The 24,568-nt window shown below is 43.4% G+C and overlaps 1 protein-coding gene across 3 annotated transcripts in view; it reads left to right on the top strand.

The window, feature by feature from the left end:
- Nucleotides 1–11,937: 11,937 nt before the first annotated feature.
- Nucleotides 11,938–24,568, top strand: part of LOC110528704 (cellular nucleic acid-binding protein) — a 44,168-nt gene continuing 31,537 nt past the window's right edge. Inside the window, exons 1-2 of one of the 3 annotated variants that reach the window (XM_036984377.1) lie at nucleotides 11,938–12,056; nucleotides 19,783–19,897. In XM_036984377.1, the coding sequence (XP_036840272.1) occupies nucleotides 19,795–19,897 (103 nt within the window). In that variant the 5' untranslated portion in view covers nucleotides 11,938–12,056; nucleotides 19,783–19,794. The other 2 variants (XM_036984378.1, XM_036984376.1) reach the window with 2 other exon arrangements.

The following is a 24,568-nucleotide window of genomic DNA, read 5'->3' on the forward strand; positions in this document are numbered from 1 at the left end:
TGCTTGTTCAAGTACAATATTTATCCTAGACGGCAAGCTAATAGATAACCAAATCATATGAAAATCCTTTAATTTTAAAACAACTTCATAGTCCTTTCATGATTGAAGAGCCTTTGACTGACAGTTACGATAGCAGCTCTTCATCTATTCATTAGCGGACATTATGTTCAGAAACACCCTCACGTCAGTGAGAGAAATAGCATCAATTGCAATAAAAATGTTCTTTACACTTCTATTCAATGATGCTGATCTTGTGAGTAGATTGTTGTAGAACACTCAGCACTGGGACAGAATGTGCTTTAACATGTAACTGATTGGGAAGTGGGGACACTTTTCCTGTTCAATAAATTTGTATAAATTATCTCAGGAAAAGTATAGCTACTCTGCTCCCTAAGCATGCCTGGTAGCATGTTCAGTCTGGACTGAGACCCCTCCAGTGCTGGAGGCAGACTGGGTTGAGGCTAGTTACCCCTCCAGTGCTGCAGGCAGGCTGGGTTGAGGCTAGAAACCCCTCCAGTGCTAGAGGCAGGGTGGGAAACGACCTTGCAGACAGTCTAAAATGGCACCCTGAGCACTTCTATTGTCCAGAGCCCTACAAGACAGCACTGAGACTGGTGAAAGCGTAGTGCAAAATGTAGAAAACAGTGCCATTTGTGATGAAGCAGGTTGGTGTGGGTCTAGTAGACAGCAGTAGGTTGGCATGTAAATTTGTTGAAGACGGGAGCAGGTTGGCGTGTGTAGGTCAAAGGGCAGATGTTAATGTCCTCAGTGTGTGTTGCTCTGTGTAGCGACGGCTCGGAGGTGCGGTTGGTTTTAGGCAGAGCATGCTGCAGCAACTCAATGGACGACAGGATCTAGACAAGAAATAAGACCACCATTATTGTCAACATTCATTCAACAGTCTCTGATCACAACAACAATCATTAACTAGACTTCCGGCGCCGACAGAGATGGCCGCCTCGCTTCGCATTCCTAGGAAACTATGCAGTTTTTTGTTTTTTTACGTGTTATTTCTTACATTGGTACCCCAGGTCATCTTAGGTTTCATTACATACAGTCGAGAAGAACTACTGAACATAAGAGCAGCGTCAACTCACCATCAGTACGACCAAGAATATGACTTTCGCGAAGCGGATCCTGTGTTCTGCCTTTCACCTAGGACAACAGAATGGATCCCAGCCGGCGACCCAAAAAAACGACTTTGTAAAAGGGGGAAGCGGAGCGGTCTTCTGGTCAGACTCCGGAGACGGGCACATCGTGCACCACTCCCTAGCATTCTTCTCGCCAATGTCCAGTCTCTTGACAACAAGGTTGATGAAATCCGAGCAAGGGTAGCATTCCAGAGGGACATCAGAGACTGTAACGTTCTTTGCTTCACGGAAACATGGCTTACTGGAGAGACGCTATCGGAGTCGGTGCAGCCAACTGGTTTCTCCACGCATCGCGCAGACAGAAACAAACATCTTTCTGGTAAGAAGAGGGGCGGGGGCGTATGCTTCATGGTTAACGTGACGTGGTGTGATCATAAAAACATACAGGTACTCAAATCCTGTTCACCTGATTTAGAATTCCTCACAATCAAATGTCGACCGCATTATCTACCAAGGGAATTCTCTTCGATTATAATCACAGCCGTATATATCCCCCCCCAAGCAGACACATCGATGGCTCTGAACAAACTTTATTTGACTCTTTGCAAACTGGAATCCATTTATCCGGAGGCTGCATTCATTGTAGCTGGGGATTTTAACAAGGCTAATCTGAAAAAAAGACTCCCTAAATTTTATCAGCATATCGATTGCGCAACCAGGGCTGGAAAAACCTTGGATCACTGCTATTCTAACTTCCGCGACGCATATAAGGCCCTGCCCCGCCCTCCTTTCGGAAAAGCTGACCACGACTCCATTTTGTTGATCCCTGCCTACAGACAGAAACTAAAACAAGAAGCTCCCGCGCTGAGGTCTGTTCAACGCTGGTCCGACCAATCTGATTCCACATTCCAAGACTGCTTCCATCACGTGGACTGGGATATGTTTCGTATTGCGTCAGACAACAACATTGAATACGCTGATTCGGTGAGCGAGTTCATTAGAATGTGCGTTGAAGATGTCGTTCCCATAGCAACGATTAAAACATTCCCAAACCAGAAACCGTGGATTGATGGCAGCATTCGCATGAAACTGAAAGCCCGAACCACTGCTTTTAATCAGGGCAAGGTGACCGGAAACATGACCGAATACAAACAGTGTAACTATTCCCTCAGCAAGGCAATCAAACAAGCTAAGCGTCAGTATAGAGACAAAGTAGAATCTCAATTCAACGGCTCAGACACAAGAGGTATGTGGCAGGGTCTACAGTCAATCACGGATTACAAAAAGAAAACCAGCCCCGTCACGGACCAGGATGTCTTGCTCCCAGGCAGACTAAATAACTTTTTTGCCCGCTTTGAGGACAATACAGTGCCACTGACATGGCCCGCAACTACAACATGCGGACTCTCCTTCACTGCAGCCGACGTGAGGAAAACATTTAAACGTGTCAACCCTCGCAAGGCTGCAGGCCCAGACGGCATCCCCAGCCGTGCCCTCAGAGCATGCGCAGACCAGCTGGCTGGTGTGTTTACGGACATATTCAATCAATCCCTATCCCAGTCTGTTGTTCCCACATGCTTCAAGAGGGCCACCATTGTTCCTGTTCCCAAGAAAGCTAAGGTAACTGAGCTAAACGACTACTGCCCCGTAGCACTCACTTCCGTCATCATGAAGTGCTTTGAGAGACTAGTTAAGGACCATATCACCTCCACCCTACCTGACACCCTAGACCCACTCCAATTTTTTTACCGCCCAAATAGGTCCACAGACGATGCAATTTCAACCACACTGCACACTGCCCTAACCCATCTGGACAAGAGGAATACCTATGTGAGAATGCTGTTCATCGACTACAGCTCGGCATTTAACACCATAGTGCCCTCCAAGCTCGTCATCAAGCTCGAGACCCTGGGTCTCGACCCCGCCCTGTGCAACTGGGTACTGGACTTCCTGACGGGCCGCCCCCAGGTGGTGAGGGTAGGCAACAACATTTCCACCCCGCTGATCCTCAACACTGGGGCCCCACAAGGGTGCGTTCTGAGCCCTCTCCTGTACTCCTTGTTCACCCACGACAGCGTGGCCACGCAAGCCTCCAACTCAATCATCAAGTTTGCGGACGACACAACAGTGGTAGGCTTGGTTACCAACAACGACGAGACGGCCTACAGGGAGAAGGTGAGGGCCCTCGGAGTGTGGTGTCAGGAAAATAACCTCACACTCAACGTCAACAAAACTAAGGAGATGATTGTGGACTTCAGGAAACAGCAGAGGGAACACCCCCCTATCCACATCGATGGAACAGTAGTGGAGAGGGTAGTAAGTTTTAAGTTCCTCGGCGTACACATCACAGACAAACTGAATTGGTCCACCCACACAGACAGCATCTTGAAGAAGGCGCAGCAGCGCCTCTTCAACCTCAGGAGGCTGAAGAAATTCGGCTTGTCACCAAAAGCACTCACAAACTTCTACAGATGCGCAATCGAGAGCATCCTGTCGGGCTGTATCACCGCCTGGTACGGCAACTGCTCCGCCCACAACCGTAAGGCTCTCCAGAGGGTAGTGAGGTCTGCACAACGCATCACCGGGGGCAAACTACCTGCCCTCCAAGACACCTACACCACCCGATGTCACAGGAAGGCCATAAAGATCATCAAGGACAACAACCACCCGGGCCACTGCCTGTTCACCCCGCTATCATCCAGAAGGCGAGGTCAGTACAGGTGCATCAAAGCTGGGACCGAGAGACTGAAAAACAGCTTCTATCTCAAGGCCATCAGACTGTTAAACAGCCACCACTAACATTGAGTGGCTGCTGCCAACACACTGACTCGACTCCAGCCACTTTAATAATGGGAATTGATGGGAAATTATGTAAAATATATTACTAGCCACTTTAAACAATGCTACCTAATATAATGTTTACATACCCTACATTATTCATCTCATATGTATATGTACAGTGCCTCGCGAAAGTATTTGGCCCCCTTGAACTTTGCGACCTTTTGCCACATTTCAGGCTTCAAACATAAAGATATAAAACTATATTTTTTTGTGAAGAATCAACAACAAGTGGGACACAATCATAAAGTGGAACGACATTTATTGGATATTTCTAACTTTTTTAAGAAATCAAAAACTGAAAAATTGGGCGTGCAAAATTATTCAGCCCCTTTACTTTCAGTGCAGCAAACTCTCTCCAGAAGTTCAGTGAGGATCTCTGAATGATCCAATGTTGACCTAAATGACTAATGATGATAAATACAATCCACCTGTGTGTAATCAAGTCTCCGTATAAATGCACCTGCACTGTGATAGTCTCAGAGGTCCGTTAAAAGCGCAGAGAGCATCATGAAGAACAAGGAACACACCAGGCAGGTCCGATATACTGTTGTGAAGAAGTTTAAAGCCGGATTTGGATACAAAAAGATTTCCCAAGCTTTAAACATCCCAAGGAGCACTGTGCAAGCGATAATATTGAAATGGAAGGAGTATCAGACCACTGCAAATCTAACAAGATCTGGCCGTCCCTAAACTTTCAGCTCATACAAGGAGAAGACTGATCAGAGATGCAGCCAAGAGGCCCATGATCACTCTGGATGAACTGCAGAGATCTACAGCTGAGGTGGGAGACTCTGTCCATATATTGCACAAATCTGGCCTTTATGGAAGAGTGGCAAGAAGAAAGCCATTTCTTAAAGATATCCATAAAAAGTGTAGTTTAAAGTTTGCCACAAGCCACCTGGGAGACACATCAAACATGTGGAAGAAGGTGCTCTGGTCAGATGAAACCAAAATTGAACTTTTTGGCAACAATGCAAAACGTTATGTTTGGCGTAAAAGCAACACAGCTCATCACCCTGAACACACCATCCCCACTGTCAAACATGGTGGTGGCAGCATCATGGTTTGGGCCTGCTTTTCTTCAGCAGGGACAGGGAAGATGGTTAAAATTGATGGGAAGATGGATGGAGCCAAATACAGGACCATTCTGGAAGAAAACCTGATGTAGTGCAAAAGACCTGAGACTGGGACGGAGATTTGTCTTCCAACAAGACAATGATCCAAAACATAAAGCAAAATCTACAATGGAATGGTTCAAAAATAAATATATCCAGGTTTTAGAATGGCCAAGTCAAAGTCCAGACCTGAATCCAATCGAGAATCTGTGGAAAGAACTGAAAACTGCTGTTCACAAATGCTCTCCATCCAACCTCACTGAGCTCGAGCTGTTTTGCAAGGAGGAATGGGAAAAAATGTCTCTCGATGTGCAAAACTGATAGAGACATACCCCAAGCGACTTACAGCTGTAATCGCAGCAAAAGGTGGTGCTACAAAGTATTAACTTAAGGGGGCTGAATAATTTTGCACGCCCAATTTTTCCGTTTTTGATTTGTTAAAAAAGTTTGAAATATCCAATAAATGTCGTTCCACTTCATGATTGTGTCCCACTTGTTGTTGATTCTTCACAAAAAAATACAGTTTTATATCTTTATGTTTGAAGCCTGAAATGTGGCAAAAGGTCGCAAAGTTCAAGGGGGCCGAATACTTTCGCAAGGCACTGTATATACTGTACTCTATATCATCTACTGCATCTTTATGTAATACATTTATCACTAGCCACTTTAACTATGCCACTTTGTTTACATACTCATCTCATATGTATATACTGCACTCAATACCATCTACTGTATCTTGCCTATGCCGCTCTGTAACATCACTCATTCATATATCTTTATGTACATATTCTTTATCCCCTTACACTTGTGTGTATAAGGTAGTAGTTTTGGAATTGTTAGCTAGATTACTTGTTGGTTATTACTGCATTGTCGGAACTAGAAGCACAAGCATTTTGCTACACTCGCATTAACATCTGCTAACCATGTGTATGTGACAAATAAAATTTGATTTGATTTTTAATTCAACAGTCTCTGGTCACTGACTGACTACGACAACATTCATTCAACAGTCTCTGGTCACCGACTGACTACGACAACATTCATTCATTCAACAGTCTCTGGTCACCGACTGACTACGACAACATTCATTCAACAGTCTCTGGTCACCGACTGACTATGACACATTCATTCATTCAACAGTCTGGTCACTGACCGACTACGACAACATTCATTCATTCAACAGTCTCTGGTCACTGACTGACTACAATAACATTCCCATGTATGTGTAGTACAGCAACCGACGACATTCTCTTTCTTGCCAGACCGCATCAGATACCTGGGCTACATTCTGTTTCAATCGATTGGATGCTAATAAGTTTTTGAATGTATTTATTTTACAATAAGATGAAAACATCATGACTGGTTGTGTTCCTGTCACATTCAAAAGTTAGGCTAATTAATTGAGTTAAAATACATGTTACTATAAAACCCGCTATAGAACCGCTAAATCAGTAATTTGGACTGCTCATGAATTAAAATTACTCTGACATTTTTATAAAATGTTTTACCCATTTCCTACATTTTTGTGATATCCAAATTGGTAGTTACAGTCTGGTCCCATCGCTGCAACTCCCCTATGGACTCGGGAGAGGTGAAGTTCGAGAGCTATGCGTCCTCAAACAAGACCCTGCCAAGCCGCACTGCTTGCTTAACCTGGAAGCCAACCACACCAATGTGTCGGAGGAAATGCCGTCTAACTGGCAACCAAAGTCAGCCTGCAGGTGCCCGGGCCGCCACAAGGAGTCGCTAGAGCACAATGGGTCAAGGAAATCCCGGCCAGCCAAACCCTCCCCTAACCCGGATGACGCTGGGCCGCCTCATGGGTCTCCTGGTCACAGCCGGCTGTCACACAGACTGGGATCTAACCCAGGGCCGTAGTGACGCCTCAAGCAAAACGATGCTGCACCACTCGGGAGGCCCTACTGTGCCATTTATAAAGTAATGCCCCACGCCTCAGTCCCAGCACCACTCTCCTTGTTAGAATCTTAATGTCATCAACAGAACTGGTGCCATAGACAGTTTTAGGAGGGCATGTCATACAGTTGAAGTCGGAAGTCTACATACACCTTAGCCAAATACATTTCAACTCCGTTTTTCACAATTGCTGACATTTAAACCTAGTAAAAATTCCCTGTCTTAAGTCAGTTAGGATCACCACTTTATTTTAAGAATATGAAATGTCAGAATAATAGAGAATTATTTATTTCAGCTTTTATTTATTTCATCACATTCCCAGTGGGTCAGAAGTTTACATGCACTCAATTAGTATTTGGTAACATTGCCTTTAAATTGTTTCACTTGGGTCAAATGTTGCGGGTAGCCTTCCACAAGCTTCCCACAATAAGTTGGGTGAATTTTGGCCCATTCCTCCTGACAGAGCTGGTGTAGCTGAGTCAGGTTTGTAGGCCTCCAAGCTCGCATACGCTTTTTCGGTTCTGCCCATACATTTTCTATTGGATTGAGGTCAGGGCTTTGTGGTGGCCACACCAATACCTTGACCTTGTTGTCCTTAAGTAATTTTGACACAACTTTGGAAGTATGCTTGGGGTCATGGTCCATTTGGAAGACACATTTGCGACCAATCCTTAACTTCCTGACTGATGTCTTGAGATGTTGCTTCAGTGTATCCGCATAATTTTCCCGCCTCATGCTGCCATCTATTTTGTGAAGTGCACCAGTTCCTCCTGCAGCAAAGCACCCCCACAACATGATGCTGCCACCGCCGTGCTTCACGGTTGGGATAGTGCTCTTCGGCTTACAAGCCTCACCCTTTTTCCTCCAAACATAACGATGGTCATTATGGCCAAACAGTTCTATTTTTGTTTCATCAGACCAGAGGACATTTGTCCAAAACGTATGATCTTTGTCCCCAAGTGCAGTTGCAAACCGTAGTCTAGCTTTTTTATGGCGGTTTTGGAGCAGTGGCTTCTTCCTTGCTGAGTGGCCTTTCAGGTTATGTCGATATAGGACTTGTTTTACTGTGGATATAGATACTTTTGTACCTGTTTCCTCCAGCATCTTCACAAGGTCCTTTGCTGTTGTTCTGGGATTGATTTGCACTTTTCGCACCAAAGTACGTTCATCTCTAGGAGACAGAACATGTCTCCTTCCAGAGCGGTATGATGGCTGCATGGTCCCATGGTGTTATACTTGCATACTATTGTTTGTTCAGATGAACATGGTACATTCAGACGATTGGAAATTGCTCCCAAGGATGAACCAGACTTGTGGAGGTCTACAATTGTTTTTCTGAGGTCTTGCCTGATTTCTTCTGATTTTCCATGATGTCAAGAATAGAGGCACTGAGTTTGAAGGTAGACCTTGAAATACATCCACAGGTACACCTCCAATTGACTCAAATGATGTAAATTAGCCTATCAGAAGCTTCTAAAGCCATGACATCATTTTCTAGAATTGTCCAAGCTGATTAAAGGAACAGTCAATTTAGTGTATGTAAACTTCTGACCCATTGGAATTGTGATACAGTGAATTATAAGTGAAATAATCTGTCTGTAAACAATTGTTGGAAAAATGACTTGTGTCATGCACAAAGTAGATCTAATATACACGGGTCGTTCTAATATACTCAGGGGTCGTTATAATATACTCATGGGTAGTTCTAATATACACAGGGTTAGTTATAATATACACAGTGGTAGTTCTAATATACACAGAGTTAGTTCTAATATACACAGGGTTAGTGACGGGGGTAGTTCTAATATACACAGGGGTACTTCTAGTGTACACAGGGGTAGTTCTAATATACACAGGGGTAGTTATAATATACACAGGGGTAGTTCTAATATACACAGGGGTAGTTCTAATATACACGGGTCGTTCTAATATATACAGGGGTCGTTCTAATATATACAGGGGTCGTTCTAATATACACCGGGGTCGTTCTAATATACACAGGGTTAGTTCTAATATACACAGGGGTAGTGACAGGGGTAGTTCTAATATACACAGGGTTAGATCTAACATACACAGGAGTAGTGGCAGGGTTAGTTCTAATATACACAGGGTTAGTTCTAATATACACAGGGTTAGTTCTAATATACACAGGGTTAGTGACAGGGGTAGTTCTAATATACACAGGGGTACTTCTAATATACACAGGGGTAGTTCTAATATACACAGGGTTAGTTCTAATATACACAGGGTTAGTTCTAATATACACAGGGGTAGTTCTAATATACACAGGGTTAGATCTAATATACACAGGGGTAGTGGCAGGGTTAGTTATAATATACACAGGGTTAGTTCTAATATACACAGGGTTAGTTCTAATATACACAGGGTTAGTGACAGGGGTAGTTCTAATATACACAGGGGTACTTCTAATATACACAGGGGTAGTTCTAATATACACAGGGTTAGTTCTAATATACACAGGGTTAGTTCTAATATACACAGGGGTAGTTCTAATATACACAGGGTTAGTTCTAATATACACAGGGGTAGTTCTAATATACACAGGGGTAGTTCTAATATACACAGGGGTAGTGACAGGGGTAGTTCTAATATACACAGGGTTCATTCTAATATACACAGGGGTCGTTGTAATATAAACAGGGGTAGTTCTAATATACACAGGGGTCGTTCTAATATACAAAGGGGTTGTTCTAATATACACAGGGGTCGTTCTAATATACACAGGGGTAGTTCTAATATACACAGGGGTCGTTCTAATATACACAGGGGTCGTTCTAATATACACGGGTCGTTCTAATATACACAGGGGTCGTTCTAATATAAACAGGGGTAGTTCTAATATACACAGGGGCCGTTCTAATATACACAGGGTTAGTTCTAATATACACAGGGTTAGTTCTAATATACACAGGGGTAGTTCTAATATACACAGGTGTCGTTCTAATATACACAGGGTTAGTTCTAATATACACAGGGGTAGTTCTAATATACACAGGGGTAGTTCTAATATACACAGGGGTAGTGACACGGGTAGTTCTAATATACACAGGTGTCGTTCTAATATACACAGGGTTCATTCTAATATACACAGGGGTCGTTGTAATATAAACAGGGGTAGTTCTAATATACACAGGGGTCGTTCTAATATAAACAAGGGTAGTTCTAATATACACAGGGGTCGTTCTAATATACACAGGGGTCATTCTAATATACACAGGGGTCGTTCTAATATACACAGGGGTAGTTCTAATATACACAGGGGTCGTTCTAATATACACAGGGGTCGTTCTAATATGCACAGGGGTCGTTCTAATATACACAGGGGTAGTTCTAATATACACAGGGGTCGTTCTAATATACACAGGGGTCGTTCTAATATGCACAGGGGTCGTTCTAATATACACAGGGGTAGTTCTAATATACACAGGGGTCGTTCTAATATACACAGGGGTCGTTCTAATATGCACAGGGGTCGTTCTAATATACACAGGGGTAGTTCTAATATACACAGGGGTCGTTCTAATATACACAGGGGTCGTTCTAATATGCACAGGGGTCGTTCTAATATACACAGGGGTAGTTCTAATATACACAGGGGTCGTTCTAATATACACAGGGGTCGTTCTAATATACACAGGGGTCGTTCTTATAAACACCGGGGTAGTTCTAATATACACAGGGGTCGTTCTAATATACACAGGGGTAGTTCGAATATACACAGGGTTAGTTCTAAAATACAAATCAAATCAAATTTATTTATATAGCCCTTCGTACATCAGCTGATATCTCAAAGTGCTGTACAGAAACCCAGCCTAAAACCCCAAACAGCAAGCAATGCAGGTGTAGAAGCACGGTGGCTAGGAAAAACTCCCTAGAATGGCCAAAACCTAGGAAGAAACCTAGAGAGGAACCAGGCTATGTGAGGTGGCCAGTCCTCTTCTGGCTGTGCTGGGTAGAGATTATAACAGAACATGGCCAAGATGTTCAAATGTTCATAAATGACCAGCATGGTCGAATAATAATAAGGCAAAACAGTTGAAACTGGAGCAGCAGCACGGTCAGGTGGACTGGGGACAGCAAGGAGTCATCATGTCAGGTAGTCCTGGGGCATGGTCCTAGGGCTCAGGTCCTCCGAGAGAGAGAAAGAGAGAACGCACACTTAGATTCACACAGGACACCGAATAGGACAGGAGAAGTACTCCAGATATAACAAACTGACCCTAGCCCCCCGACACATAAACTACTGCAGCATAAATACTGGAGGCTGAGACAGGAGTGGTCAGAAGACACTGTGGCCCCATCTGAGGACACCCCCGGACAGGGCCAAATAGGAAGGATATAACCCCACCCACTTTGCCAAAGCACAGCCCCCACACCACTAGAGGGATATCTTCAACCACCAACTTACCATCCTGAGACAAGAGTCAAGAGTAGAGTCCGAAAGGTACAGAACGGCAGGCAGGCTCAGGGTCAGGGCAGGCAGAGGTCAGTAATGCAGGGTGGTGTTACAAGGTAGAGAATAGCAGGCAGGCTCAGGGCAGGCAGAATGGTCAAAACCAGGAAAACTAGAAAACAGGAACTAGCGAAAGACAGTAATTTACAGTGACTGCCTACCTGGCCAAACTCGGACGACGCTGGGCCAAATGTGCGCTGCCCTGTGGGACTCCCAATCACGGCAGGTTGTGATACAGCCTCGATTCAAACCAGGGACTGTGGTAATGGCTCTTGCACTGAGATGCAGTTCCTTAGACCGCTGCGCCACTCGGGAGCCTGAGTGGATGTAAATAAATGTAAATAGCGGAGTAGAGTATTTATTATAAGATACTAGGGTATTTATTATAAGATGGTAGGGTATTTGTTGTCATTTATTTATTTTATTCTTTGACGAAGAAAAAAAAAAGCTACGGCTAAGGGAGTTATAGTCCAGTCTAGTAGGTAGCGGTAATGCAACATTTATTGGATGCCAACCGCCGTTAAACCTCATCGAAGAAGAAGGACCGTGTGCAAACCGCGCGTGACGCAGAAAGGAGGGAGGGACCGATAACAAACAAACAGGAACAGTCACTTAGCTGAGGTGAGTGGCTGCATTAAAGGACAGAAATCTCAACAATTACACGGTGGAAGATATGTTAAAAAAAAACTTAACATGTGTCGTACAGAGTCGCAGTCTGTCTGAAGTACGAACACAATGTAAATGCAAGGCGAGCTGTTTTTGTGGTTCCGTGACTAACTAAACATATTTTCTGACAGCGCACTTTGGCCTAATGCGTCAGGCTGCACGCGGGAAAGACACAGGATTTAATTATTGATTTTCCAGTCCAGACTTAGTCTCGAAAGAAATATATTGCCCGCACATTTTTTGGTGTTGTAAAATTGATCTCCTCTTTGTTTTGGTGTAGCTTCCCAATTAGCCTGTTAGTTAGCTATATTCAGTGGTATGTTATGGTCGAGTCCACGTGCGCGCGTGGTGCGCGGTCCTGTTTAAACGTTCCTAATGTAATGGGCACCTGGGCGACGTGGTCCGGGTCCATGTGGGAAATAGCTTCCCAATTTATAGCTAGTATCCTACTTTGTTGTGGTTGACATTTTTGCTTTGACGACATCCTGAACATCTGCTGAGGGGGTTTGGTTGTGTGTATTTGTTTACCATTGTGAGTTAGCAGCAAGCTACATTAGCATGTTTTGTAAACACACTTTATGTTGGAAGTTGCCTGTGAAAGATAATGAATTGCTATGACATTGTCATATCATTTTATTGGTCGCATACACATATTTAGCAGTTGTTATTGCGGGTGTAGCCAAAATGCTTGTTCCTAGCTCCAGCAGTGTAGGTTAAATAAAACGGTGAATTATTAGATATTACCTTTTATTTAACCAGGCAACAATATACACATCTAGAAGTAAAATAATGTAATTAAGAAATATATACATTTTGGGGTTTTCGTTTATTTTCTAAATTGTAGAATAATAGTGAAGACATCAACACTATGAAATAACACACATGGAATAATGTAGTACCTAAAAAAGTGTTATACAAATATTTTATATTTGAGATTCTTCAAAGTAGCCACCCTTTGCCTTGACAGCTTTGCACACTCTTGGCATTCTCTCAACCAGCTTCATAAGGTAGTCACCTGGAATACATTTGAATTAACAGGTGTACATCTGGGGAATTTCTTTCTTTCCTTATTGCGTTTGAGCCAATCGGTTGTGTTGTGACAAGGTAGGGGTGGAATACAGAAGATAGCCCTATTGGGTAAAAGACCAAAATATATTATGGCAAGAACAGCTCAAATAAGCAAAGAGAAACGACAGTCCATCATTTACTTTAACATATGAAGGTCAGTCAATCTGGAACATTTCGAGAACTTTGAAAGCTTCTTTAAGTGCAGTTGCCAAAACCATCAATCTCTATGATGAAACGGGGTCTCATGAGTACCACCACAGGAAAGGAAGACCCAGAGTTACCTCTGCTGCAGAGGATAAGTTCATTAGAGTTACCAGCCTCAGAAATAGGTGACCTGGGTCCAGTCACCTGACATCAACCCAATTTGAGATGGTTTGGTATGAGTCGGACCGCACAGTGAAGGAAAAGCAGCCAACAAGTGTTCATGAATTCAAGACTGTTGGAAAAGCATTCCGACTGAAGCTGGTTGAGAGAATGCCAAGAGTGACAGCAAAGCTGTCATCAAGGCAAAGGGTTGCTACTTTGAAGAATCATTTCAGTTTTTTTGAGATCTTAGGCTTGTGTGCAGCTGCTCGGGCCATGGAAACCCATTTCATGAAGCTCCCGACTAAGTTTTAAAAAAAAATTCTGAACAGTGGGTTAACTGCCTTGTTCAGGGGCAGTTTGGAACTCGGTAGTGAGTGTTAGTGAGTGTTGCAGCTGAGAATAGACTATTTTTACGTGCTACCCGCTTCAGCACTTGGCAGTCCTAATTCTGAGCTTGTGTGGCCTACTACTTCTTGCTCCTTGACGTTTCAACTTCACAATAGAGTGTACCGGGGCAGTGAACGCCTGCTCGTCGAACATCTTATTTCAAAATCGTGGGCATTAATGGGGAGTTTTTTTGTGCAGATTTTGGCATATTCACATGAATATCTGTCGCTAATTAGATTGAAACTTAGCATCTGAAAACATCAGTGACAGAAACAGAGGAACACGTTTGACCTTATTTCACTTTAAGGATGTCTGATGACCGTAAAACACCCTCAGGACTTTCTCATGAGGTGGCAGCGTAGCCTAGTGGTTAGAGCGAAAGGTTGCAAGATCGAATCCCCGAGCTGACAAGGTACAAATATGTCGTTCTGCCCCTGAACAGGCAGTTAACCCACTGTTCCTTGGCCCTCATTGAAAATAAGAATTTGTTCTTAACTGACTTGCCAAGGTAAATAAAGGTAAAATAAAAAAAAATACTTGTTGGAAATACAATGTCACATCACTCTTACTTTGGTAGAGTGAGGAATAACCATCGTCAAGAGCAAATATGAACACACTGATTTTGGCGGGCTTCATTAAGGCTGTCCCACACAATTGAACGTTCTACGCATGGCACTTGCTTTACATTTGGGCTCATAGCATAAATATCATAACAGACAGTATTGGGATTTTTTAGACATGGTTAACAACTTCCACATTCATATTTTCAAATGATTTCTGTGTTTTGACGACCACATTATTGGCATTTAGTGAAAATAGATTTGATCACTGCTTTTCTCACAAAGCTTCCATTGTTTGTTCCGTCACTTAACACCCTACTATTGGACAAATTCAGGTAGGCCTCTCCACGTTTCGCTTGCTAACGTTTCGCAACAGAATCGGCGGTATGAATACGCCTGTCATGCTGCTTACACGTATGCTTGCCAGAAGCTAGCTAGCTACCTACCTACCACTCTGACGGTTAAATTCACCAGGCTTCAGAACCCTATGGGGATAGAAGATTCTCTGTAACCCAGATGTTAGTTTGGTGAGCTACGCAGACTCTCCCTGGGAGATTGTTATAGGTGCTTGTGCTGTGAGGAATCCACCCATAGCTGGTGTTGCTGTGAGGAATCCACCCATAGCTGGTGTTGCTGTGAGGAATCCACCCATAGCTGGTGTTGCTGTGAGGAATCCACCCATAGCTGGTGTTGCTGTGAGGAATCCACCCATAGCTGGTGTTGCTGTGAGGAATCCACCCATAGCTGGTGTTGCTGTGAGGAATCCACCCATAGCGGGTGTTGCTGTGAGGAATCCACCCATAGCGGGTGTTGCTGTGAGGAATCCACCCATAGCTGGTGTTGCTGTGAGGAATCCACCCATAGCGGGTGGTGCTGTGAGGAATCCACCCATAGCTGGTGTTGCTGTGAGGAATCCACCCATAGCTGGTGTTGCTGTGATGAATCCACCCATAGCTGGTGTTGCTGTGAGGAATCCACCCATAGCGGGTGGTGCTGTGAGGAATCCACCCATAGCTGGTGTTGCTGTGAGGAATCCACCCATAGCTGGTGTTGCTGTGAGGAATCCACCCATAGCTGGTGTTGCTGTGAGGAATCCACCCATAGCGGGTGGTGCTGTGAGGAATCCACCCATAGCGGGTGTTGCTGTGAGGAATCCACCCATAGCTGGTGTTGCTGTGATGAATCCACCCATAGCTGGTGTTGCTGTGAGGAATCCACCCATAGCTGGTGTTGCTGTGATGAATCCACCCATAGCTGGTGTTGCTGTGAGGAATCCACCCATAGCGGGTGTTGCTGTGATGAATCCACCCATAGCGGGTGTTGCTGTGAGGAATCCACCCATAGCGGGTGGTGCTGTGAGGAATCCACCCATAGCGGGTGGTGCTGTGAGGAATCCACCCATAGCGGGTGGTGCTGTGAGGAATCCACCCATAGCGGGTGTTGCTGTGAGGAATCCACCCATAGCGGGTGGTGCTGTGAGGAATCCACCCATAGCTGGTGTTGCTGTGATGAATCCACCCATAGCTGGTGTTGCTGTGAGGAATCCACCCATAGCGGGTGTTGCTGTGAGGAATCCACCCATAGCGGGTGTTGCTGTGAGGAATCCACCCATAGCGGGTGGTGCTGTGAGGAATCCACCCATAGCGGGTGGTGCTGTGAGGAATCCTTGAAAAAGAAAAGGAGTGCTTCACATTCTAGGAGCTCAGATGCAATCATTTAATGACCTAATACCCAACGTTTCCACAGACAAGCTGTCTTCACGGTATAATGACAAACACTTGGGTCACTAGTTTATATAGTGTCAAAGGACACACAGGTGTCTGTAATCATGGCCGGGTGTGGCCTGATATCATTGGTTAATTCTAAGATATAAAAATAACATACAAAAAACTCATTAATAGCATACGATCATAGATACCATTTGGCTACATAGGCCTACAAACATTTACAATGAATAGCAAAAACACAATCACAAGAATGGCTTCAGATCAAAGTCTACGTTGAGACCGAAGGGAGCAAAGGGTCTTTAAATTAAAGATCCATGCAGCCTCTCGTTTTAACAATAAATTGTCGAGGTCACCCCCTCCTAGGGAGGGTGACATGTTCGATGACGATATAACGTAGGGACAAAATCGAATGGTTTTCTTCCAAAAAGTGGTCCGCAACTGTAAGTTGAGTTTTTGCACGATGCTCCCACATTCGTACTTTAAATTTGCGCTTTGTTTTACCGACATAATTTTGACCACAAGGACAAGTTATAATATAAATAACTGGATCCAATCTTGCCACCTTACAGTTAACTATTCCAACGCAATAACGACCTGCCTCTCTCTCTCGTTGCACTACACAAGGAGACTTGCCTGTTACACGAATGCAGTAAGCCAAGGTAAGTTGCTAGCTAGCATTAAACTTATCTTATAAAACACAATCAATCATAATCACTAGTTAACTACACATGGTTTATATTTTATTTTACCTTTATTTAACTAGGCAAGTATTACTAGATATTATCTAGTGTGTCCTGCGTTGCATATAATCTGACTGAGCATACAAGTATCTGACTGAGCGGTGGTAGGCAGAAACAGGCGCGTAAACATTCATTCAAACAGCACTTTCGTGCGTTTTGCCAGCAGCTCTTCGTTGTGCGTCAAGCATTGCGCTGTTTATGACTTCAAGCCTATCAACTCCCAAGATGAGGCTGGTGTAACCGAAGTGAAATGGCTAGCTAGTTAGCGTGCGCTAATAGCATTTCAAACGTCACTGGCTCTGAGCCTTCTAGTAGTTGTTCCCCTTGCTCTGCATGGGTAACGCTGCTTCGATGGTGGCTGTTGTCGTTGTGTTGCTGGTTCGAGCCCAGGGAGGAGCGAGGAGAGGGACGGAAGCTATACTGTTACACTGGCAATACTAAAGTGCCTATAAGAACATCCAATAGTCAAAGGTTAATGAAATACACATGGTATAGAGGGAAATAGTCCTATAATTCCTATAATAACTACAACCTAAAACTTCTTACCTGGGAATATTGAAGACTCATGTTAAAAGGAACCACCAGCTTTTCATACAGTGGGGCAAAAAAAGTATTTAGTCAGCCACCAATTGTGCAAGTTCTCCCACTTAAAAAGATGAGAGAGGCCTGTAATTTTCATCATAGGTACACTTCAACTATGACAGACAAAATGAGAAGACAAAAAATCCAGAAAATCACATTGTAGGATTTTTAATGAATTTATTTGCAAATTATGGTGGAAAGTAAGTATTTGGTCAATAACAAAAGTTTATCTCAATACTTTGTTATATACCCTTTGTTGGCAATGACAGAGGTCAAATGTTTTCTGTAAGTCTTCACAAGGTTTTCACACACTGTTGCTGGTATTTTGGCCCATTCCTCCACGCAGATCTCCTCTAGAGCAGTGATGTTTTGAGGCTGTTGCTGGGCAGCATGGACTTTCAACTCCCTCTAAAGATGTTCAATGGGGTTGAGATCTGGAGACTGGCTAGGCCACTCCAGGACCTTGAAATGCTTCTTACGAAGCCACTCCTTCGTTGCCCAGGCGGTGTGTTTGGGATCATTGTCATGCTGAAAGACCCAGCCACGTTTCATCTTCAATGCCCTTGCTGATGGTAGGCTTTGTTACTTTGGTCCCAGCTCTCTGCAGGTCATTCACTCGGTCCCCCCCGTGTGGTTCTGGGATTTTTGCTCACCGTTCTTGTGATCATTTTGACCCCACGGGGTGAGATCAGTGGTCTTGTATGTCTTCCATTTCCTAATAATTGCTCCCATAGTTGATTTCTTCAAACCAAGCTGCTTACTTATTGCAGAGTCAGTCTTCCCAGCCTGGTGCAGGTCTACAATTTTGTATCTGGTGTCCCTTGACAGCTATTTGGTCTTGGACATAGTGGAGTTTGGAGTGTGACTGTTTGAGGTAGTGGACAGGTGTCTTTTATACTGATAACAAGTTCAAACAGGTGCCATTAATACAGTTAACGAGTGGAGGACAGAGGAGCCTCTTAAAGAAGAAGTCTGTGAGAGCCAGAAATCTTGCTTGTTTGTAGGTGACCAAATACTTATTTTCCACCATAATTTGCAAATAAATTAATAAAAAATCCTACAATGTGATTTTTCTGGGTTTTTTTCTCATTTTGTCTGTCATAGTTGAAGTGTACCTATGATGAAAATTACAGGCCTCTCTCATCTTTTTAAGTGGGAGAACTTGCACAATTGGTGGCTGACTAAATACTTTTTTGCCCCACTGTATGTTCTGAGCATCGGACTGAAACGGTAGCTTTCTTATTGCACTTTTACTTTCTTCTCCAACACTTTGTTTTTGCATTATTTAAACCAAATTGAACATGTTTCATTATTTATTTGAGGCTAAATTGATTTTATTGATGTATTATATTAAGTTAAAATAAGTGTTCATTCAGTATTGTAATAATTGTCATTATTACAAATACATTTTTAAAAAGTTGTCCGATTTTAATCGGTATTGGCTTTTTTGGGTCTCCAATAATTGGTATCGGCGTTGAAAAATCATAATCGGGAAATTTTGGGGTGGTAAATCAGTTTACCAATTGATCTCTGCAATTACTGCCCCGTGAGAATACGAACAAGGGGAGAGTCCGAAAAAACAATACCGATACGGTCATCGGATCTTAGAATGTGCCGATGTTTGAATGGTTACCTTAATTTGTTCAGAGCACTTTGAATAGTGGGTAGTTAGAACTGTTGGATTCTGGGTTAAACTTGGAACATTGCTATGCGAGAGACATGATACACCAGAAGTAAGACTATAGTATCTGATGGGTGATAGAGACTGGTTTTTACATCAGAAGTTAATGGTTATCTCTATGAACCAGATGGCTTTGAAATGTGCTGAGTAGACGGGAGAAAGTCACAGGATTGCTATGGGGGATACGGGTGGAGGTATTTGGATTAGGTTGTAGGGTTAGTGATCTGACTACGTCTGTCTCTCTCTCAGGTTGTAGGGTTAGTGATCTGACTATGTCTGTCTCTCTCTCAGGTTGTAGGGTTAGTGATCTGACTATGTCTGTCTCTCTCTCAGGTTGTAGGGTTAGTGATCTGACTATGTCTGTCTCTCTCTCAGGTTGTAGGGTTAGTGATCTGACTATGTCTGTCTCTCTCTCAGGTTGTAGGGTTAGTGATCTGACTATGTCTGTCTCTCTCTCAGGTTGTAGGGTTAGTGATCTGACTATGTCTGTCTCTCTCTCAGGTTGTAGGGTTAGTGATCTGACTATGTCTGTCTCTCTCTCAGGTTGTAGGGTTAGTGATCTGACTATGTCTGTCTCTCTCTCAGGTTGTAGGGTTAGTGAAATGACTGTGTCTGTCTCTCGGATTGTAGGAACACGTGGAGATGAGTAGTAATGAGTGTTTTGGATGCGGCCGCACCGGCCACTGGATCAAGAACTGTCCGAATGCCGGGCGGGGACGAGGCAAGGGCCGCGGGAGGGGGAAAGGTAAGGTACTGACTACATTACAGGGTAGTGATCAATAGACGGGGAAAGGTACTGACTACATTACAGGGTAGTGATCAATAGATGGGGAAAGGTACTGACTACATTACAGGGTGGTGATCAATAGACAGGGAAAGGTACTGACTACATTACAGGGTAGTTATCAATAGACGTGGAAAGGTACTGACTACATTACAGGGTAGTGATCAATAGACGGGGAAGGTAAGGTACTGACTACATTACAGGGTAGTGATTAATAGACTGGGAAAGGTACTGACTACATTACAGGGTGGTGATCAATAGACTGGGAAAGGTAAGGTACTGACTACATTACAGGGTAGTGATCAATAGATGGGGAAAGGTACTGACTACATTACAGGGTGGTGATCAATAGACGGGGAAAGGTAAGGTACTGACTACATTACAGGGTAGTGATCAATAGATGGGGAAGGTAAGGTACTGACTACATTACAGGGTAGTGATCAATAGATTGGGAAAGGTAAGGTACTGACTACATTACAGGGTAGTGATCAATAGACTGGGAAAGGTACTGACTACATTACAGGGTGGTGATCAATAGATGTTGAAAGGTACTGACTACATTACAGGGTAGTGATCAATAAACGGGGAAAGGTACTGACCACATTACAGGGTAGTGATCAATAGACGGGGAATGGTACTGACTACATTACAGGGTAGTGATCAATAGATTGGGAAAGGTAAGGTACTGACTACATTACAGGGTAGTGCTCAATAGACTGGGAAAGGTACTGACTACATTACAGGGTATTGATCAATAGATGGGGAAAGGTACTGACTACATTACAGGGTAGTGATCAATAGACTGGGAAAGGTACTGACTACATTACAGGGTGGTGATCAATAGATGTTGAAAGGTACTGACTACATTACAGGGTAGTGATCAATAAACGGGGAAAGGTACTGACTACATTACAGGGTAGTGATCAATAGACGGGGAATGGTACTGACTACATTACAGGGTAGTGATCAATAGACGGGGAACGGTACTGACTACATTACAGGGTAGTGATCAATAGACTGTGAAAGGTAAGGTACTGACTACATTACAGGCTGGTGATCAATAGACAGGGAAAGGTACTGACTACATTACAGGGTAGTGATCAATAGATGTTGAAAAGTACTGACTACATTACAGGGTGGTGATCAATAGATGGGGAAAGGTAAGGTACTGACTACATTACAGGGTGGTGATCAATAGACGTGGAAAGGTAAGGTACTGACTACATTACAGGGTGGTGATCAATAGATGGGGAAAGGTACTGACTACATTACAGGGTATTGATCAATAGATGGGGAAAGGTACTGACTACATTACAGGGTAGTGATCAATAAACGGGGAAAGGTACTGACTACATTACAGGGTAGTGATCAATAGACGGGGAACGGTACTGACTACATTACAGGGTAGTGATCAATAGACTGTGAAAGGTAAGGCACTGACTACATTACAGGGTGGTGATCAATAGACGGGGAAAGGTACTGACTACATTACAGGGTAGTGATCAATAGATGTTGAAAGGTACTGACTACATTACAGGGTGGTGATCAATAGATGGGGAAAGGTACTGACTACATTACAGGGTGGTGATCAATAGATGGGGAAAGGTAAGGTACTGACTACATTACAGGGTGGCGATCAATAGATGGGGAAAGGTACTGACTACATTACAGGGTAGTGATCAATAGATGTTGAAAGGTACTGACTACATTACAGGGTAGTGATCAATAGATGGGGAAAGGTACTGACTACATTACAGGGTGGTGATCAATAGATGGGGAAAGGTAAGGTACTGACTACATTACAGGGTGGTGATCAATAGACTGGGAAAGGTAAGGTAGTGACTACATTACAGGGTAGTGATCAATAGATGTTGAAAGGTACTGACTACATTACAGGGTGGTGATCAATAGACGGGGAAAGGTAAGGTACTGACTACATTACAGGGTGGTGATCAATAGACGTGGAAAGGTAAGGTACTGACTACATTACAGGGTAGTGATCAATAGACAGGGAAAGGTACTGACTACATTACAGGGTACTGATAAATAGCCTGGGAAAGGTACTGACTACATTACAGGTTAGTGATCAATAGACTGGGAAAGGTACTGACTACATTACAGGTTAGTGATCAATAGACTGGGAAAGGTACTGACTACATTACAGGGTAGTGATCAATAGATGGGGAAAGGTACTGACTACATTACAGGGTAGTGATCAATAGACAGGGAAAGGTACTGACTACATTACAGGGTAGTGATCAATAGACGGGGAAAGGTACTGACTACATTACAGGGTAGTGATCAATAGATGTTGAAAGGTACTGACTACATTACAGGGTAGTGATCAATAGATGGGGAAAGGTACTGACTACATTACAGGGTGGTGATCAATAGATGGGGAAAGGTAAGGTACTGACTACATTACAGGGTGGTGATCAATAGACTGGGAAAGGTAAGGTAGTGACTACATTACAGGGTGGTGATCAATAGACGGGGAAAGGTAAGGTACTGACTACATTACAGGGTGGTGATCAATAGACGTGGAAAGGTAAGGTACTGACTACATTACAGGGTAGTGATCAATAGACGTGGAAAGGTACTGACTACATTACAGGGTACTGATCAATAGACAGGGAAAGGTACTGACTACATTACAGGGTAGTGATCAATAGACGGGGAAAGGTACTGACTACATTACAGGGTAGTGATCAATAGATGTTGAAAGGTACTGACTACATTACAGGGTGGTGATCAATAGACGGGGAAAGGTAAGGTACTGACTACATTACAGGGTGGTGATCAATAGACGTGGAAAGGTAAGGTACTGACTACATTACAGGGTAGTGATCAATAGACAGGGAAAGGTACTGACTACATTACAGGGTACTGATAAATAGCCTGGGAAAGGTACTGACTACATTACAGGTTAGTGATCAATAGACTGGGAAAGGTACTGACTACATTACAGGTTAGTGATCAATAGACTGGGAAAGGTACTGACTACATTACAGGGTAGTGATCAATAGATGGGGAAAGGTACTGACTACATTACAGGGTAGTGATCAATAGACAGGGAAAGGTACTGACTACATTACAGGGTAGTGATCAATAGACGGGGAAAGGTACTGACTACATTACAGGGTAGTGATCAATAGATGTTGAAAGGTACTGACTACATTACAGGGTAGTGATCAATAGATGGGGAAAGGTACTGACTACATTACAGGGTGGTGATCAATAGATGGGGAAAGGTAAGGTACTGACTACATTACAGGGTGGTGATCAATAGACTGGGAAAGGTAAGGTAGTGACTACATTACAGGGTGGTGATCAATAGACGGGGAAAGGTAAGGTACTGACTACATTACAGGGTGGTGATCAATAGACGTGGAAAGGTAAGGTACTGACTACATTACAGGGTAGTGATCAATAGACGTGGAAAGGTACTGACTACATTACAGGGTACTGATCAATAGACAGGGAAAGGTACTGACTACATTACAGGGTAGTGATCAATAGACGGGGAAAGGTACTGACTACATTACAGGGTAGTGATCAATAGATGTTGAAAGGTACTGACTACATTACAGGGTAGTGATCAATAGATGGGGAAAGGTACTGACTACATTACAGGGTGGTGATCAATAGATGGGGAAAGGTAAGGTACTGACTACATTACAGGGTGGTGATCAATAGACTGGGAAAGGTAAGGTAGTGACTACATTACAGGGTGGTGATCAATAGACGGGGAAAGGTAAGGTACTGACTACATTACAGGGTGGTGATCAATAGACGTGGAAAGGTAAGGTACTGACTACATTACAGGGTAGTGATCAATAGACAGGGAAAGGTACTGACTACATTACAGGGTACTGATAAATAGCCTGGGAAAGGTACTGACTACATTACAGGGTAGTGATCAATAGATGGGGAAAGGTACTGACTACATTACAGGGTGGTGATCAATAGATGTTGAAAGGTACTGACTACATTACAGGGTGGTGATCAATAGATGGGGAAAGGTACTGACTACATTACAGGGTGGTGATCAATAGATGGGGAAAGGTAAGGTACTGACTACATTACAGGGTGGCGATCAATAGATGGGGAAAGGTACTGACTACATTACAGGGTAGTGATCAATAGACGGGGAAAGGTACTGACTACATTACAGGGTAGTGATCAATAGACTGGGAAAGGTACTGACTACATTACAGGTTAGTGATCAATAGACTGGGAAAGGTACTGACTACATTACAGGTTAGTGATCAATAGACTGGGAAAGGTACTGACTACATTACAGGGTAGTGATCAATAGATGGGGAAAGGTACTGACTACATTACAGGGTAGTGATCAATAGACGTGGAAAGGTACTGACTACATTACAGGGTAGTGATCAATAGACAGGGAAAGGTACTGACTACATTACAGGGTAGTGATCAATAGACGGGGAAAGGTACTGACTACATTACAGGGTAGTGATCAATAGATGTTGAAAGGTACTGACTACATTACAGGGTAGTGATCAATAGATGGGGAAAGGTACTGACTACATTACAGGGTGGTGATCAATAGATGGGGAAAGGTAAGGTACTGACTACATTACAGGGTGGTGATCAATAGACTGGGAA

Source organism: Oncorhynchus mykiss, chromosome 7 (assembly GCF_013265735.2).
Source record: "Oncorhynchus mykiss isolate Arlee chromosome 7, USDA_OmykA_1.1, whole genome shotgun sequence".
NCBI classification, from domain to species: Eukaryota; Metazoa; Chordata; class Actinopteri; order Salmoniformes; family Salmonidae; genus Oncorhynchus; species Oncorhynchus mykiss.